Source organism: Saccoglossus kowalevskii, chromosome 14, assembly GCF_978046115.1.
Source record: "Saccoglossus kowalevskii chromosome 14, keSacKowa6.1, whole genome shotgun sequence".
NCBI lineage: Eukaryota > Metazoa > Hemichordata > Enteropneusta > Harrimaniidae > Saccoglossus > Saccoglossus kowalevskii.
The window spans coordinates 2,823,095-2,843,219 of NC_140654.1; the positions used below are offsets into that span (position 1 = coordinate 2,823,095).

Here is a 20,125-nt window from a genome sequence, read left to right on the forward strand (position 1 = left end):
TGTGATGAATCACATACATGCACCGTCGCGTCAGTCATATTTAACGTTTTTACTGAGATGTTTTTAAAAAAAAAACATATGCAAAATAATCTAAAAAGTGGTCATATTGGAACATTTTCCATGTAAACACATTATTCCTGTGATACTAATATTCAGAATTGATTGTTCGTGACATTCATATGTATCCTTTATAACCTTACATATCATTTGTTTAGCATAGATCACTGAACACAATGTTGATATATGATGAACTGTTTCTGTCACAGAAACCTATTGTAAACCACTCAAAAACGCATCAATTTTCGATATCGTTTGTGGAAAAATTAGTTAGGTGACCATGAGCTTTTATTTCAGAATTTTGAACATTACAGTAACTAAACCCGTCTTACTAAATTTCCAGAATTTATGTCTATTTTTAATTGTAGAAAAATACCTTAACTTTGTTTTAATAATTCCATTGAAAACACACCACATATGTATGTGTACTGCTACATGCCGCCCTCTATCATCAGCTATTCGTTTTTATCTGTGAAACCAGAATATGGAAATGTCAATGTACTTTTCGATGTGGAGCGCGACAATAATGTACTTCCTAACAGCGCCCGTTGACGTGTATTTAAAAGAAAGCTGTTACTATAGACAGTAAACGAATCAAGATTTAGGTATAAGCTAAATTTAAAAAAAAAAGTATCGACCAAGAATGAGTTTAATACTATCTTTTGTTAATCTGCACGATGTATTATGTTTAATAGATCACTTTGTCAGTCATTGCGCATACAAATGTATTTTTAGATAGAATAATAGACCGCGCGATCACGCATGCGAATGGAATTACGGGTACGTGCCAGTTTTAATTTATTCCGAAATTGTTCACATAATTTGTGTTTTTAGAGGATTTGAATTAATATACCAATTGTGCTGAATTATTTATTATATTTGTGTATCCATCTGTATATATACTCATATATTTTATTGATTAATAGGTTATTTGAAATATACAACCTATAATACGTCTCAATTGTATCTAAATTTAAACATTCTACGCACGTGCACAGCAGTCTACATAGTACATTTTATTTATTGGAAGTTGTTGAAATATACTTATGTATTTGGTGACACAGTGACGGACGACTACACTGTAAGAACACGTTGCTTAGTAACTGATTTCAACCCCAGGGATGGAGGAGATAAATAAAAAATACCACACAAGACTGGTAAAAAGCTTTTCAACTGTCAGAAATATGAGCATGGATGAGGTATGTGGCAAGTGTACCGTCTCACTCACATCCAGTGCACATATTCCGTCTGTTGAACGTGTTATCATTGCGACATACATCTGGTAAATCGCTCGGCCAAATCCGGGACCGGAAGTAACTATAACTGAAGTATTCTATTCGATGTATGATATGCAAAATAATAATTCACTTGCTTTACAACGAGGGCTGTTCACTGTATATACATTCAGTCTCATTATCTAAGTTGACATCAGGATCTTTTCCCCGAAACAATGTTAGACAAAGTAACGTCAATCTCACAGTGTTGTCGATTTTCCGCATAAATTGGGTTCAAAATAGTAATTAGTTGGTGTGGCTTATGGGGTGCTGCATAGTTCATGTAAATGATGCAGTAGTATTTCGTCAAACATTGTACTCAGTGTAATACGCATAATAGGTTATATATCCTACACAAATGTGTCTTTATTCGTTGAAAAAAACTTGTCCTTGCAAACCAATTGTCGACATTTTGAACATCTATAAAATTGTTATTTAGAATTAATTATTAAATAAGTGCGTAACTGAAATATACAGGATTTACCCAATGCATCATAAAGTATGTCGATTGCTCTTAAGAGGCAATGTAGTCACTTTCCATTAACAGTACGTATATGTAATGCAAAGCGCATGCTCAGAAACTTAGCAAACTAACACCAGTTTTTGTACAATTGTAATCATAAATCAAAACAATAGCATGCTTTCATTACCATTCAGTATCGAAGTTCCTCATATTGCCTTTTTAATATTTGGGCGAAATCACGTGGTGAGCCATAGTCACGTGTCCTGCGATCTGAAGATATAATGCGTTAGCTCTACCACAGTCCATCTATAGAGGGACTGTGGCTCTATCAAAGTTAGCTGTTTTCGGTATAATATTTCTTCATTATTTATCACATTTTCAATACTTTTTATATATGTTTTGTAAACATATCACTTGTCAATCACTCAAAGTTTCATTTTAAAATAAAGCCGATGCAGGCCAATTTTTCTTCGTCGAAACGTAGTGTCTGACTTGTTAATTGACATGTTTCCCTCGTTTTAGTGTAACAACGTAAAATTGAGCAACTTCACAGAATCTAGTTATGGTGTGTTATTTTTGGGACTATTGCCCGGGACTATTGCCTGTAATGAGGCCGAGCTTCGTGCGGCGCAGTGCGTGGAATGGCAAATCACAATCAACATTATTGTGGACATTAAAGTGCGTCACGTGACCGATGGAATGTCTTTGAATCTATATATTATGATTATCAAATACACGTGAACGACATAATGAAAATGTATAATATTTCCCTCATGACTGAGGCCCCGTTGAGTAAAATCAATGGATTCTCCTATAATTGATTCGCAATAAGAGCGCCGCCAAGGAAAACTCGGCCACATTATAGACTCACAATTTTACAATGACATTGCCGTTGATTCTCATCAAAGGCGCCGGAGAAGGAGAGGTGTCGTCTGTTGGATTTAATTATTAATGAGTAACTTGCCGTTGTTTCACATGCAAATAAAATTAGAATTATAAAAAGAAGCCGGTATAGCCATGTTTATCAAGTTGCGTGGTTTATTCCAGACAAGTGTACCCACTAGGGTTAAAAATAAGAGAAATCAACACATTAACCATGATGGTTGTCGTTGTCCTGACTACGGTAACAAGCCCGCAGCACGTGGTTGGACTGAGCACATTTTTCAAATTTACGGGGGTAATTGGATCGAAAAATATTAAGGTAAGATTGACGCTAGGATAATAACGCGCGCTAAAATGTTTATGCACCTCCGTCTATCGTAAAGTTATTTACATGGGACTCATATATTGCCCTTGAAAATACAAAAAAAAGCTTAAAGGGAATCGTATCGTTGATATCACGTAGGAGGTAGTTGTCAACAGCAAAAACACACATATACAATGATCTCATATTGGTATTTCTAATTACGAAGAACAATAGGCAATGACATCACGCTGGTTTGCTTTTTGTACCAAGCACTCATTAAAAGAAGTTCAATAACTCATTCTAATAATGAAAAGATGAATACATTCTAACAATTTACGTAATTAAAATGATAATTAGTACAGCTTCATTGTGAATAATTAGTATATATATATATATATATATATATATATATATATATATATATATATATATATATATATATATATATATATATATATATATATATATATATATATATATATATATATATATATATATATATATATAATTATATAATAAACTCATTATTCATTGTTCATTATTCATATATATATATATATATATATATATATATATATATATATATATATATATATATATATATATATATATATATATATATATGTATATATATAATTATATAATAAACTCATTATTCAGTCGTATTTATGCCATACATTTGTACAGCAACGAGTATGAAAAGGTGTTAGAAATGGAAGAGTATAGAACAAACTTACAGTGAGTGTGAACAATAATTTGTTTCACTTAGTTTCAAGCGAGATTTGATTTTCCCTTAAATCTACTACTTCCCCTGCCTGAAGTATCATTCAACGGAAAGAGTATGTGGCAGTCTTTCAGTCGTCATCGTAAGAGGCGGGCCTCGTACAGTATAAACAAAACATCAGCACCACTTCAAATGGCATTGAACAGAGAGTTAATATAAAGAACACTTTGTCTAACAAACCTCTGAACGCAGTTCATGCATTTATTTATTCGTAGTTTCCACTTTCTAAAAAAGAAACACGCGGATGGCAAAAGACATTTTTTTTTACCTTTTTCGGGTTACAGATAAAACTGGTCGACTCCAAGTAAGTGTATTTAATGCATCATAGTCGTCGCTTTTCGTTTCGTGTGGGTCCCATGCGACATACACAACACGTGTAATATACACGAAATTCGAACGCGCACAACACGACGCTTCAAACACACTGATTGTATTAATGAATGCCTTTGATGCGACAATCATGATATTGACATTAGCAGCTGGTATTTATCACCATTAAATACCTGATTTTACGTTTTCAATGTTAACGGTATGTATTGGCCTACTTTAAGCAAAGACATTAGAAAGAGACAAAGACATTAGAAAGACTATTGTCTTTGCTTTAAGTCTATATACACCTCTTCTTTTTTTAATGTAATATATCTATTGATCACGTGTCACGTGTCGTGGCGAGTAGTACTTTTTAACTATTCATATAAAATATTGATCATTGTAGAATTAATCAACAACAGGGCAAATCAGTGTGTGATTTATAATTGAGAGTTTTAATTAAATGTGTTATTAGATTTTATTGCAAATTCGTTTACTGTAATTGTATTTGACGCCAATGTTATGCTCGGTATTGGCAGAAACGTCAAGATGACGGCGCCAAATAAATAATGCGAGCGTCTGACATACTGATCGTGTTTGTTGTTGCAGTCTACAAAGTGTTTAATAGTTCAGCTCCCAGAATGACCGATTTCAAATTACAAAAAGTGACCGGAAATCTGTTGTTGTTGTTGTTGTTTTTTTTTTGTTATTATTATTATTGTTGTTGTTGTTGTTGTTGTTGAAATATTGGTAATTGGTTAATGTTTTATATTTCTGTGCAAACGTTATTACAACAATGAGCATAAATCCTATTTTGATCACTAGAAACCTAGGGGACTCGAGATTTTGAGAAAGCAAAGAAATATTTTACAGATAAAATGACAGAAATAAGCAAAACGGAAGCAAACAACAATTTCACCAATCTCATCCTGGATAATTCTAACTTAAATCTAATGAAAACAATATTTTCTCTGTTTTTGTACCATCTCCCCATCAATAGACGTTAATTTTAAGGGGTCTCGTTTCTATTCCTCACCCAAATGATCAACAGCAGGTGACGACACCCCCGCTTTACAATACCTCAGACTCTAGAACATAATACTCTAATAGGTAGGATTACCTTGACACTGACCTACATTTCACTCTGAATATGAATCGCTGCCAACCTTGGTGGCTGTCAGCGCGTCGTAATGCGATATCCAAAACAAAAGCGACACACACTATGTGCTTTCAATTCACGTCACAATTGTATTGTTCTCGCGTTATTTGTACACGTAGGCATCCACATTCTCATCTGAATAAATCAGAAAATTCATACTGGATTACTATATTTACACTGCCGTGTGTATTATTTACTTATTCAATTATTTTGTCTTCCCGTTTTTTTTTCTAATCGCATATTCAACGACGAACAGTCACGTTCTTTCCCCAATAACGTAATAAACCACGCGGAATTAGTTGTTCACGCTGCATATGTTAACTATTTATTCAACGAAAATTTAATTGTATTGTTTTCAATTGTATTGTTTTCAATTGTATTGTTTTCAATTGTATTGTTTTCAATTGTATTGTTTTCAACTCTTTTGTAGTTACTTTATTCACGGTTACTACTTTTAGTAACCATTCTTAATTGAGCATTTTGGTCGATCGAAACTGAAAAAGTACAATTTATTTAACAAAATAAGTATATTTCATATCAGTTGAAAATGCAGTTCTTTTTCTGAAATAATTTTATTTTCCAGTACAAAAATACTTGACGGTTTTTTTTTGCATCTTGGGACTTATCTTTGTTTATATTCCACATCACATCATTGGGGTTAATTATAATAACGTTATTAAAGGTTGCACGGTTGGCTAACCACGCTGTTATCTTTTGTCACCAAACACACACGAGATATGACATTGTCATTAATATTAATAGTATTCAAATTCAGTATTTCTCGCGCGACATATTTTTGTACTCGGCTGCAGTATATTGTACTGGACATTTATTGAGCGAGGGAGATCTCGATGTGATAAAAGGAGAGACAATAAATGGAAAAAAAACTCGCCTATGCGTTACGTGCATTCGGTGTTGACACCAGTGAAGGTGTTTAAAACGAAAGCGTGTGTGCATCTAATTTTGAAAATCCCTTCAACAGGGCCCCTTAATAGATAACATATTACAATTGCAATATTCTATGAAATGAGAGGCCTCGCGTTTTGTTAACTGGTAACCGTATACCCGTCTATCCACGCTACGTGTTGCGATCACCGATAGCTGTACACATATCTAACGGCTGGTTTCCTATATATGGCATAGGGGATAATATTACGGGGCAAATTTCATTACGTTTTCGAATACCATCCGCCGACGTGAAGGTCGTCGCATGCAAGCGGTAATACGACCGACTATTGTATGATATCCCTATGTGATGGGGACCCGCAAAGAGGAGTGTAAAACGTTCCAGCCGGATTCCTGGGGGAGCACCAGATGTCGTTCGTGTTTTCGCGAGCGAGACGAGCATCCCTCGTACGAATACACAATATCGACTTTTTCTGGCATGACTCTGTCTTCCATTGATGAAGAGACGCGTGTATATGGGTCAGATACGAGCAGGTCTGTTTTACATCACAACGTGGATGAATATATAGAGTACAGTGAAAACCACTCGGCGTCAACAAAGATAGTGCTCACGGAGTCACCGCCATTTTTAGATGACATTAATACTGCGTCGGGGTCATCGATTCTTCTTTTTCCGTCAATACGGGACGAGTCCAGGCTATTGGAGTCATTGACACCAGATAGCTATTCAGAGAATTCGAAACATGACGCCTGGAGTGCTGAGAGCCGAATAGATTACGACGAACGACTTCACCCGAGCCCCGACGATGAGTTTTCTCTTGAAGGATTCGAAGTCGATGATGCTTTAGATTTTTTTGGAGACTCCTCGAGGTACAGCACCTACGAGGACTTGTCGTCGCTTTTGCTTGACAGTCGCGATAAGAGAAAACATTCGTTGGACGGGGCGCATGAAGCTAATGAGTTTCAATGTATGAGCTCATTGGTCGAATCGGCGAATGTTAATAAGTCACTTGATTCATTATTCATCCAGAAGGAGGCTGGGTACATCGAGGAACTAGAACCGCACCAAGCACGCGTGCGAAGTCGAAGCCTTGGCGCGGAAGAAGGCTTGTACATAGAGGAGGAGTGTGCTACCAATGCAGCAAGAGGGATAATATACGATAATAGTCAGGGATTGTCGACCGGTGTCTGTGGTGTTAAAACCGATAACGTAGAGATGGCCGAAGTCGTTGGAAACGTCAACACTGCATCGACCAAGTCTAGCAGTGACCCTGTTAGGAAACACGCACAACAGAAGCCTGCTGCCGCTGCTTCAACGTGTGTCGTACAAAAAGGGAATAAGAAATCTGTGTCGGTGTCAACGGTGCCTACCCCGACTGCAAAGGGTGCGGATAATACTGCCAAAAATGTTAGCAAAGAGTGCGAAAAGGATTTATCGAGCCGAAGTGCACAATGTCCAACTCAGCAAGCAGCACAAACGAAGCTATCTCATGCGGAACCCAATGAGAATGGCGACGCATCTCAGGCATTCGGTGATGAATTTAAGGGCATCAACAGGGCTGAAGTGGAGGAGTTGAAGGATCTTGTCAAGAAGCTACACCATCAAGTGGAAGACATGGGAAAACAAGCTGAAGATCTTGTCCAAGAAAACCAAAAACTAAGATCATTGCAACTGCCTGTTTCCCTCAAAGACCAAGATCCTTACAAGTCTTTAATTGACGCACAGAATCGTTTAGCAGAGTCAGAGGAAGCCAGGCAAAGTTTGAAAGAGAGAAATATATGCTTGGAGGCAGAAATAGAAGAACTTCGCGTTGAAATAGATGAAGCACGTGACACTTTTAGGGAGGGTGACAACGAAGAATTTCGTGAATTGCAAAAGCAACTTGAAGCTGCATCTAAAAACTGCCGCGTAATGCAATATCGTCTGCGCAAATCGGAAAGAAAAATTGAAGATTTGGAATCAGAGAGAAAATTACTGGAAGAGAAATTACACTCATTATCGTGCGGTGGCACTTGGTTTCAAGAAGGGAATGGTGGAAACCAGGATCTTTACTCGCAGTTAAAAGTAGCGAAGGATGTGTCCGTGCGCTTGCATATGGAATTAGAAAATTTGGACGAGAAGCGTGGGAGAATCGAAGAAGAGAATCAGTTACTACGCCGGAAATTAGTGGATTCGGAAAATCAGAGGAAAGAATTAAAACGTGAAGCCGAGAAAGTAAAAATCGAGGTAATTATAATTACTAATTGGTGTAGTAATCGCATTATTTATTTCAGGTTTTTTGTGTTTTTTAAAATCAATATATTTAATGCATTGTCCTAATAGAATGACATATTACATTTATAATTGCTTCACATACGTACTTGTCATACTTTACATGGAAGTGCAAAGTTTACTCAAAACAGCTGAGCGACTCCTATGCTGACCTTTGTGTACCTCTCGTAAAGAAATTCCTTCCTGGGACCTCTTGTATTTATTTTGACCCACTTGAGTGTTGGAGAATATTTATTTATGCGTGAGTTTGTTTTCTGACCTGATATTAACGAGTGGAATTCCTGCAAGACAAACGCAGGGGTGCATGCATTTATTAATAAATCTAAGGTGGCTGGTTTCAAGTAATGATGTCAAAACGGTTTTATTATATACAATAATGTGGTATCTTTGGTAAATTTTGCCGTCGTTTAAAGATGCAACGTCATGCGCCTGAGCAGTTACCTTTATGCTGTCAGTAGTTTTCAGAACCCAAGAACAACCCATTTTAGTGAGCCTACAAACTGACAGTTCAACGTACTTATTGATGTTCCGTATAATTTATTTCCATAAACCGCAAATAACTTAAAGATAAATTGTGTTCTAACCTTTAAATGACATGAAGCAAAACGGCGGCTCGCGTTGTCCTGTCTTATGTGAAACATTATTGAAATAGTTTTCAAATAATCGCGATAATAAGTAATAATAAATCGTGACAAAATTATTGATAGTTGCATGTTATGTTTGATGGTTTCACTATTTATATTAATCGCTGTCCATCCATCAAAACGGTCCGGTTATTGATATGACAGCCATATTAATTTATATCGCAAATCGCGATTTAATTTATATCGCAAATCGCGATTTAATTTATATCGCAAATCGCGATTTAATTTATATCGCAAATCGCGATTTAATTTATATCGCAAAGTTCAGATGTACATCATTAGGGTTGTTTGATCATTGCTCCAAAAATACCCTTTGCCTTGGCATGATGTCGGGTTTCCCCCAAATAGCGTTTTGGTAAAATAAATACATGAATCTGGGGTTAAAACGCACTGTTATCTTAGTGTATATGGTCTTATTGATGTCTGTACTGTGTCCTTACACTGTTCTTCACCGTTATCACGTGCTGCGGTCATAAATTTGCGCCCCTTGCCGTATCTGTCAACTACAGTGAAAGATAAAAATAGAGGTCACACGTGTGTGCGTACACCTTACTTCAAACCCAGGCAATGAATGTTGACATTTTGACCCGGATTCTGACAGGACTACTAGTCGTTATTACAGTTATATTAACTCCCAGGACATCGTGGTTTTCTATACGTTTGTCAGTGGAAACAAACGCGTGAGCAAATCACGATTGAAGAATGCTTGTTTACGAATTTCTTTAGAATATGTGAACGTATTATTTCAGCTGATTTTTATCTTCTCTTTGTTACCGGATGTGCTGGCAGACGACATTTATTTAACATAGATATCGGTGTAATCTCTTCGAACGATTTCCCGTTCAAACTTGTTCAAAAGATAAAAAGCAGAATGTTTTCATTAATATAGAATCTGTATGGATCCAATGAATACGAGTTAAATAAACTCAAAATAGTATTAACAACAATAATATTATTATATGTTTAAACCAGTGACAGTTTGAATGTTTCTGCCAATGATTTGTTTAATTTTATTAATTTTTATGTAACTTTAATATTATTCTGTTTGTTCTGTACGCCATGACTTGTTGCGTTAAATGTATTCGTGTTCCGAATGTTTGTCGTGTGCACCGGAGGTTGTAACCACGTGACTCTTTGGTCGGGCTTATTTAATAGTGATTTGCCTACCCTGAATACAGGTTAATTAGAACTGTCATCAATGTATAAAAGGTCACGCAATGAACTCAATTGTTTTCAATACTATGTGCAGGACTCATTGGATGTGTGTGCAAGACATCCCTGATTTCAAATTATATTGTTATCTGTTGGGAGTTGAATAGTAGTGTGATATGGAGATGATATTGAATGTGAAAGTGCTGGGCTGAAATGCATATGGACAAAACGGTGAGGGTGAAAGGCATGTGTTCACCTTGGCCTAACTGGGTTAATAGTTCTAATGCTTAGAGTTTGTTGGTCGTACGTGATTGTGACAATCTGTCAATAACTCACCCGTCAGTAGATATCAATGAGAACATGGTGTTCTTTTTGTTGTGGCATTGAAAGACCAAACTTATCTCCAGTCAGCCAGAAAGCAGTGCTTTATACGTCGCCGTTATAGCGCATTGATCGGTGCTTTGTGAACTAGAGCTGCGTTGGACATGGTTCTCTCATATAACCTAGTGTGCATCAAGGGCCTCATTATGAAATATTAATGTGATGTTTGAAATCTGATAAATTTGATTTTTATAATTATTTATAAATAGTATCCCTGCATCGCCTTCAAATGTTAGCTGAAGCAAATGTAACAACAAATGCACAAAATCAAATTTTCAATTGAAGTTTGTTAATAGTACGGAGCTAAAGTTCAAAGTTGTTATTTGGCTTAAGAAATAGCGAACCAAATTTACATTGTGGAATCTCGTGTAATAAGGATGTTACATCTAAATATTACATGAACAAAATACATTGCATTGTGGGTAAACTGTAAACGTAAACATGACTTCCATATTCTACAAGTCACGATTCCGCCTCCTTTCATACTAAAATCAGACGTTAATAATAACATGTTATTCTCGCCACGTTATAAAATGTATTGTCATTTAGCGACGTTTGATAGTTTTATCGCTCCCCTCTCCTGCAGGAAGCTATCAAATGGAGTGTTCGTGCCTTACCGGTGAATTGGTTCCCCAAGGCCCCAATAGCATTGCGATGTAAGAATAATATTTAATTGTCGCGTGATCCAAACAGCCACAGTTGAAGCCATTGAAAGTGCACTCAAATGATCGGTAGATAGCAGAAAAGTTAGTCGGAAAATTGACTTTATTAACAAGCCGACAAAATTAGGAGTGTTGAAATAATATGCTTATATGGCCTATGTGGCTGTGTCTGATTTTGATCGGATATTCACGCGATAGTTATATATGTCGTCTGCAACATATTCCCGCGTGATTTCTTTTGAATTGCACTTGTACAAAAATGACTCGTATATCACAAACTTCATAGGTCTTAATTAACAGCAAACGTAATCAAACCGACATATACACGTCACAGGCATTGAGGCGTTTTGATGATAAAATATGCGTGCGGGAGTTGTAATATGTCATTTGCGCCATATTCCTGACTCAATTCTTTTGAATAGAGCCCGTCAGTGCAAGACGGAATCATATATAACGAACTCCGTAGGTGTTAATTAACAGCATAAGTAAATATGTCGTCATATACACGTCACATTGAGGTGTTCGGTGCCTGACACATTGAACTATTGTCATTGAGTAATTGTTTATTTAACCCATTAATGTTTTATTTATATCAGTCAGTCGATTTCTCTCAGTCGTGTCAGCAATTTGGGGTCAACTTAAGGCACAAAAACGGTCAATGTATTGTTTTCTCAGTTACCAAAAGCAGCCCGAGTCTTGCCGGGTGAAATATGTGAAAAGTGCGGGTTTCGATCGAGGCCTTTCATTTGGGCCGCCTATATTGATTGTCTCGTCGTTTCGACTGAATTTATTATCGAATCTTTTGGAGTTTTTCGCGGCATTTGTGGTGTTTTTAATTTACATTTGAACAATGGCCAGCATAATACCCGAGAGATCCGAAAGATGTAAATTTCATTTCTGATGGCCTATGTAATAAATAAACGTTTTCTCTTTAAACGTCATATAATCTTTCCCTCCAAATTCATAGTCAAATATGTTGCATACTATTCTATATAATTTTTGTTAATGTTGGTTCGAATACTGTAAATGCTCTATTTGCTAGTTTTTAATATCGCTGTCTTCATTGAAAATCGAAATACGCTGAATTAAATCCTCGTGAGCTTGGAAAATAACCATCTAACTCATTATTTTCCTGTCAATCTCTTGAACTTAAAACCCAGTGAAATTGCTCAAAACATCAAAATAGTTTAATTAATTGTCAGGGAAAAAATGGTTTTACAGTCAACACAATTTCCCATCGTCTACAGATTTAATCGCTCACAGAAGTGTAAGATATGAAAAAAGTTACATGTTATGTTTTTCGTAAAAATCGTTAATAATGTTTTTTTTTTTGTTTTTTTTATAAACAATTGCAGCGAATTTTCAATTTAAATAACGTTTTCAAATTGGACTGTCTTTGTCCCGGCTGTCTGTCATTCTGACTTTACGTTCGTTGGTGCGTATTTTTGCATCCGTTTGGTATATAATTTTGTGATCGTGGCGACATGCCCAGTAATAATCACATCTTGCCCGCATGCAATGCCGTCTGTCTATTTACGCGGGATGTTGGACGTTTTCTATGGTACCCTCACAATATTGCGCGCGCACATCAGACAATGAACCAAAAGTGCGCATTTTCAGGCTATCAATGACTAGTTAGTAAAAATATTAAATGTTACCGTTTTGAAACTCAACTTTTCAAGAACAAAATGTAAGCAGCGGGACCAATGTTTTTTTTCATTAGTTTTGTATAACTTACAAAGTATGTCGTTTGTTTTGCCGATTTGAACTATGGTGATACGGTCTGTTGGTGTACACGAACATGATGTTGTCAAATTGATATTGACCTGTCCATTCGTCATTATTTGATTAGTATTGTATAAATTATAATACTCTGTGAAGTAAAGACCTTCTCTGAGTCACGATTCGAGTCATATCATGTGCTTCCCGGTGGCGAGAGAATACCAATTTTTTTTGAACATCCGAGTAAGCCATGCTCGATGTGCAGTGGTCTGTCCGTCCGTTTGTGTGTCTGTCTCTAAATAAAATGCTTGTGAAGTTAAAAATGACCGCTGAACAATGTCACTGCGTATTATTTATCCATGATCGACATTCCCTCCTCCGCTGATACTTATTAACTTATTAAAATGCTCAGTAGATGTCATTTCAAGTCATTTCGCTTCAGTGCAAGGGGCATTTGTTGTTTAATGGTCAATATTTACATATATCGTTCATTCTGCGTTCTGTGTATCGTCTTGTGGTCGTGGTGTGAGCTAATTAAACGACTCATAATGGGGTGCAATCATGTATGTCTCCGGGCCTTTCTTCATTTTCTTACTGTCATGGCTGCAAGCTGTGACACGTACATTGTCGATTTTTCCTTGTCGAAACAAGGCTCACAATCAGCATATCATGAATAAAGTCTATTTTGATTACATTCCAAGATTAGATTCGGTGTTCTCGTCCCCATGCCAAACAACTACCAACGCTTTGAAGGTGCAACAATATTTCTCGCCATTCCGAAAACGAATTCTCAAATTGAATATCTGATGCGTTGTATAATAAATACTATTTGGTAATTTGAAAAAAAAATATCTTTACGTAGAATAGACTATATTGAGGTGAAACATCGCTAGTCGTTAGTTCATAAACTACTTTAGCACGTTTTTATTAGTATTGAGCCCCGATGGGCGAGTAATTATACTATTTAAATTGACTTTGTGTCGGCTGTCTTAAGGGCCATGGGAAATACTAGTACATGCAATACCCGAGGGCAACATTCGTACAGTATGCTTTCTCCGAGACAACTGTTGATTGACCTGAATTCACTACCCTGAATGAAAGTGGATTTGGTTTACTTGTTAGTTGTAAGTTGGTTGGTTGTATGTACAGCATGAATACATGGACTTCCATCGTGATTGCCTTGGCATTGTTTACCCTTTTCATTTATATTGTGATTAGTGAATATAGAGATTTCAAAAATGATTTTTAAGAAAACAATTGATTAAATTCATGACAAAACATGTAATCATCATTTGGTCTAACAAACTATTTTGTACTCAATTTATGAACACGATTAAACGCTAGCTTGTTGCATTTGTTCTTTTCTTATAAACAAGTGTCTTCGATGTTTATTTTTACATCTGACGTGCCTTCCTGTTCTGTGGAGAGTAGTTTATATACATTACCATATTTGCTGACAACAATGTGTCAACGGCTTTCGTAGCTGCTGAGTGACGATGCAGTTAAATGGGCGCCATGAAACAGATATCCCACCTAATGACCTATTAGACATGGACAGCCAATATGTTGATACATATACATCGCTGTGGCTTGGAAAGCAGCCTTTCATTGGAACGGCACAGCCATCCAACAATTTTTAACCGCGCCAGGACGACTGTTTCGCGTCGCGAATCATTGTCATCACGTGACGTGACGAGGCGAATACAAATATAATTATATAGTGTGTATATGATTTATTATATTATTATTATTATTATTCCCCTAGGATATTATTTTTGAGTATAATATTCCGTTATTAAATGAGAATGTAGTACGATTTTACTTGTTGTTTATGCAATATTTTCACAATATTCTGAGAATATCAAAAGCGTTACTATAACGTTTGGTTGAATTGGTAAAACAATTGTATTAATCTAACTATTTAAGTTTTAATTTCTATTGAAATTGTAGTACGTTTCATCGTTATCCAGGAACGTTGAGCAACACGATGATGTGCGTTCAGAGACAAATACAACAAGATCAGCACTTGTTGTTATGACCCAGTTTTTTTCTACTCAAGGTTGCTCGTTGTTGGTTTTGTTGGCGAGGTCATTATTCGGTAAAACTCGTAACTTATTGTTGTGACTGTATCTTGCACGTTTGTAAATCATTAACGAGACTGTCACTGTCTGGAACGGCGTTGTGTCGCCATAAAATAATCTGTGTTCCGTCGCCAACCTCATCTTCGAAAGGGTATGATAGCTGCGTATTTTGCTGTTGTTTGCGTATTTTTATTCTATTTACGAAGATATTAGCTAGCAAAAAACAAAAAATACTTTTTCAAATGTTATTTGCATAATTGGTAGCACACATATTATTTTCATTCTGTATGATTGCGAAAAAAAATTGCAATAATCGTTTTTTGACTCCCGTGTGCGAACCACACAATGAGAGTCTTTGCAGTTAGCCTGTGTTTGTGTATGTGTGTGTGTGTTAGTCCAACCCTATGATATCTCAAGAACCGTATGTTGATTTTTAATGAAAGTCGGTGCATAGATGCTCTGGGCTAATGCGCAGATTTGATTAGGTTTTGGTTGAAATCCATGCATAATAATTACCAAATTTGCATGATATTTGACCAATTTGTAGCTGTTCCACGACTGCTCCATTGATATATAAAGATCCATTCATTTGTTTTTGATTAAACTTGGTACATAAATGCACTGGACTAATGCACAGATTTGATTAGTTTTGGATAAAAACCCATGCATATAATTAACCTAATTTTCGGCTTCTTCACTGATATCTCAATTACTAATCATCACATTTCAATGAATCTTACATCGATACATAACACATTGCGCAGATATGTGAAATATAATTTTCAGCGTTTGCACTAATTTTATCCCATTTCATTGAATCTTGCTTGATACTTAGATGTTCTAGAACAATGCACAGACCTGATTAGTTTTGGGTTTAAATCAGTGCATATTAATTACCTAATTTGCACAATTAGCCAATTTTTTGCTTTTACACTGATATCACATGTACTAATTATTCCATTTCAATGAAACTTGGTACATTGATGCTCTAGAACAATGCACATACTTGCTCAGTTTTGGGTAAAAATCAATTACCTAATTTGCATAATAATTCATAATTTTTTTGTTCTAATCACATTTCAATGAAACCTACATAGATGGCCTGTGATAGTACTTAACTTAATTCTATGAATCTTGGTACATATATACTCTAACACAATGATCTAATTAGTTTTAGGTTTATATACATCTATAATAATTACCTAATTTGCATAATAATTCACTTTTCAGGTTTCCACTAATTTAGTTAGGATTACTCATCTCATTATAATGAAACTTTGTACATGTTCACCCTGAAACAATATAGAGATTTAAATCTATGCATAATAATTGCCTAATTTATATAATAATTCATTTGGTCCACTGACATGATTAGTTTAATGTTAATAACCATGCATATTGTTCATCTATTATTAGCTTATTTCTGATATCTGGATGAAAAATCAAATGTATTTTCTGTGTGTATTATAAATTTTGATAATGATAATCAAATAGCAGACAAATATTACCAAGCTTCTCGTTTGAAAAGCAAATCTTAAATTTTAATTAATTTTAATTTGTCTCCAATACAACACGCAGGAGTTCTTTCTAAGCTTTCTTTAATTTTAAGATTTGCATAACGTACATGAAACACATAGTGACGAATATGGCTGAAGTTTGTCACCGTGCCACCCCATGGCATCTAATGGTCCACTCCAGATTGGTAATAAAACAACTGCCATCTTATAACATCAAACGTTCATGTAAATAATATACATCCAGTATATAGTTAGTATTTTTCTCAAATTGAAGATTTAATGGAAGGGTAGGTTTCATACGAGCAGACAAATCAATATTTTCTCTTGGTAATAAAAACCTAAAATGGTGTACGAAAAATCGATGTATATTAAATCTGACACTCGGTGTGCGCATTAAAACGCTATGAATCGCGGGAGTAATTATCAGATTGCGTTACGAAGATGGCTTCCACGTCACAGTATGAAGTCAAAACTAGTATGGCTTTTCACGCATTAGCACCACCTTAGTCTTACAATAGCGTCACCAAGCGTAATAATGTTCGTGAATTATTTCTAGAGTATATCAAGCGTAAATTCGGAGCTGTGCCCGTGAAATAAACACAGCGGGGGTCAAGTTATTCATAAATAACGGCTGACCTTTCCACGTACATTGACAAGAAACGCTTTACTTTAAACGCCTGTGTTTATCTCTTCCGATTCAGGCTTGATTCAATCAATTTTTGGTTTGACACTATTCACTCTCGCAAGTAATGCAGCATTTCGCTCAAATAAACACGGCATATAATACAATATAACGCCTGCTTGTTACTAACTTAATTATTTTGCTTAATTGAGTATACCATTCGAAAAAGGGACTGAAAGGGAAAGGAATCTGCATACATAAACCATAATACTGCAGGTACAATTGACAGACAAGGTAATTCTGATTTTAGGAGGACTATGAGTAGGTAAAATATATTTTGCACTGGGATGTTACGTAAAAATAACCTAACATGCAACATCGAATTCGAAATATCAGTCATGGAGTACAAGAACATAAAACAGTAACGACACAAACATAACATTTAAACAGGGCATTCATTTTTAAGTCAGTGAGGGAAAGATTCATCTGCAGTGATGTATTGTTTTTTTAGCTCCGCTGTCGACTTTGTCGAGCGGAGCTTATCATATGGGTGATTGTCCGTCGTCGTCCGTCGTCGTCGTCGTCGTCGTCGTCCGTCGTCCGTCGTTCGTGTCAATGTTTTACTTTTTCGACTTCTTCTTGAAAACTACAAGCCTGAATGCTTTATACTTCGTGTATATGTACCTTGGGTAGACCTCTCTCAGATTTGTTCATTTCATGTTGATATCTTCAATTCTCTAATTTTGGTGAATATTTTTGTCATTTTTGGTAAAAAGTGATATTTTCGACTTCTTGTTAAAAACCGCAAGTCCAATTGCTTTGATATTATATATATTTGTACTACATGTGGACCTCTCTCAGGTTTGTTCATTTGGTGATGATATCTTTAATTCTCTAATTTTGGTGAATATTTTTGTCATTATTGGTAAAAAGTGTTATTTTCGACTTCTTGTTAAAAACCAATAGTTCAATTGCTTTGATATTACGTATATAGATACTACATGTAGACGTTTCTCAGATTTGTTCATTTCGTGATGATATCTTCGATTCTTTAATTTTGGTGAATATTTTTGTCATTTTTGGTAAAAAGTGATATTTTCGACTTGTTAAAAACTGTAAGTCCGATTGCTTTGATACTATACATATTGTTCATTTTCTAATGATATCTTCTGTTCTTTAATTGAAATGTGCATTGCTAACAGCGGAGCTATCTCAGCCGATAGGCTGCTTATTTCTCACTAAATTATGGCATGTATGTATTTGAAGCAGAATGTGTTACCTTGGTGTCCGACTCCCGTCATCAGTGTCCGGTAACAATGGTAATTAGCTGAGTAACCATAGACTCCTTGGGACGTGCAGCCCAACCGTGTACTCCTTCTCGATATACCTAATAACATAATCATGACTTAGCTTATTTGTATCAGCAGTTGACTTTTTTTGTATCACGCAAATCGCCAGATGTTGATCTTTATTCATCCTTCGCATGTAACTGAAATGTGCTTGTAATGTGTTGTGAAAATTGGGGAAAAAACTCTATTGAAAAGTTGTTAGTTTAAAACAATTCCATAGAACACAACCACAGTATTAGGGCAAAATGCTGTTGTCCTTTTTTGGAATAATACAGGTTTAACCAAATTTATAATTTGCGGTTCAACTGTTACACAAAGTAAAAAAAATACGCTATACAAAGCGTTGCTAAAACGTCATAGCACAGACGAAAAATATTCTGGTGACATTCTTATATCGACCACGAATACAATTTACATAAATTTATATAAATTCTGGATATTTATTATTCATGAGTAGGTTTCTATCTTAAAAATTCTCTGCACCATTATATACGTCACCATGTCGGCGTTGGCATTGAGCATGGAAATTGTTGGAGCTTCGTTTTAAGCTTACCTAAGTATAATTTCACCAATGGAAGGGGGTTACACTTTATATCAATTGGGGTTACACAAGTCGCTTCACCCTAGTTATCAGCACTCGCGATAACACTGCGTGAACCAAATTTGTGATAGCACACCAGGACGATCCTTGCACAATATGTTCGATGTGACAATTATTTCATAGTCTGCCTAATGTCAAACACTGCTCCGTCCAAATATAACGCAATCAAGTATACATAATAATCAACAAATTTCTACAAATAATCCGACGATAACGAAACAATCGCGCCCCTTGTTCGGGTGAGAACTTCACTACTAAGAAACTCAGTACATATTTTAGGAGAACAAAAATGTGTGTCAATATTTCGCTAAAGCTCACATAGGAACGCGCATAGAATACGTTTGGATCATAACAGTCTATTGTTCAGCGACCGTGGACAGGTCTCACTAGGCCAGTATGTCGTCTATGTATGTACTACTAGTATAATTAATATGTAGTTGAGGTTGTTAGTAATATAACGAATAGTACCGCCTTCAAATTTACCAGTGTTGTCACGTACACATATTAGTTCTGCTCCGTGTGTGAATATATTTTATCAGCCATTCCCGAATTCAAATACATTAAACTGATATCAAACATGCAGACACGACGATTACCGACTGCCAAAGGCAACATTGCTGTATCAATAGTGCATCGTCTGGGTTATATACATATAATAATCACCTGTGTTGATTTTTCTGCTTGGTAACTTACGCCACGTGTTATATCTAAAGTCTTTTCTCGCAATATATAAATATATACGTGTGTGTGTGTTTTCATATAATTAACAATAATTATGGAAATGAAATATGTAGAAACAGATGCCATTATTGGGATTTAATGAATCGTGATTCTGACATGTTGACCGGACGTGTTTCAAGTTGTCTTCTGGTGATTACTTTGGAGACAGATGAATTGTATTTTGTTATATATTATGGTTTAATATTTTGGATCTTTTACGGGATTTACTAAATTAAATAATTTTCCTCTGAGCATGTTTCCAAC

At 35.7% G+C, this 20,125-nt stretch overlaps 1 protein-coding gene across 11 annotated transcripts in view; it reads left to right on the forward strand.

Moving 5' to 3' along the window:
- The first annotated feature begins 6,472 nt into the window (after positions 1–6,472).
- LOC102805514 (uncharacterized) overlaps positions 6,473–20,125 on the forward strand; it is a 75,759-nt gene continuing 62,106 nt past the window's right edge. For all 11 annotated transcript variants that reach the window (XM_085507781.1, XM_085507782.1, XM_085507789.1 and 8 more), the window contains exon 1: positions 6,473–8,365. In XM_085507781.1, the coding sequence (XP_085363907.1) occupies positions 6,488–8,365 (1,878 nt within the window). In that variant the 5' untranslated portion in view covers positions 6,473–6,487. The remainder of the gene's footprint in view (positions 8,366–20,125) is intronic.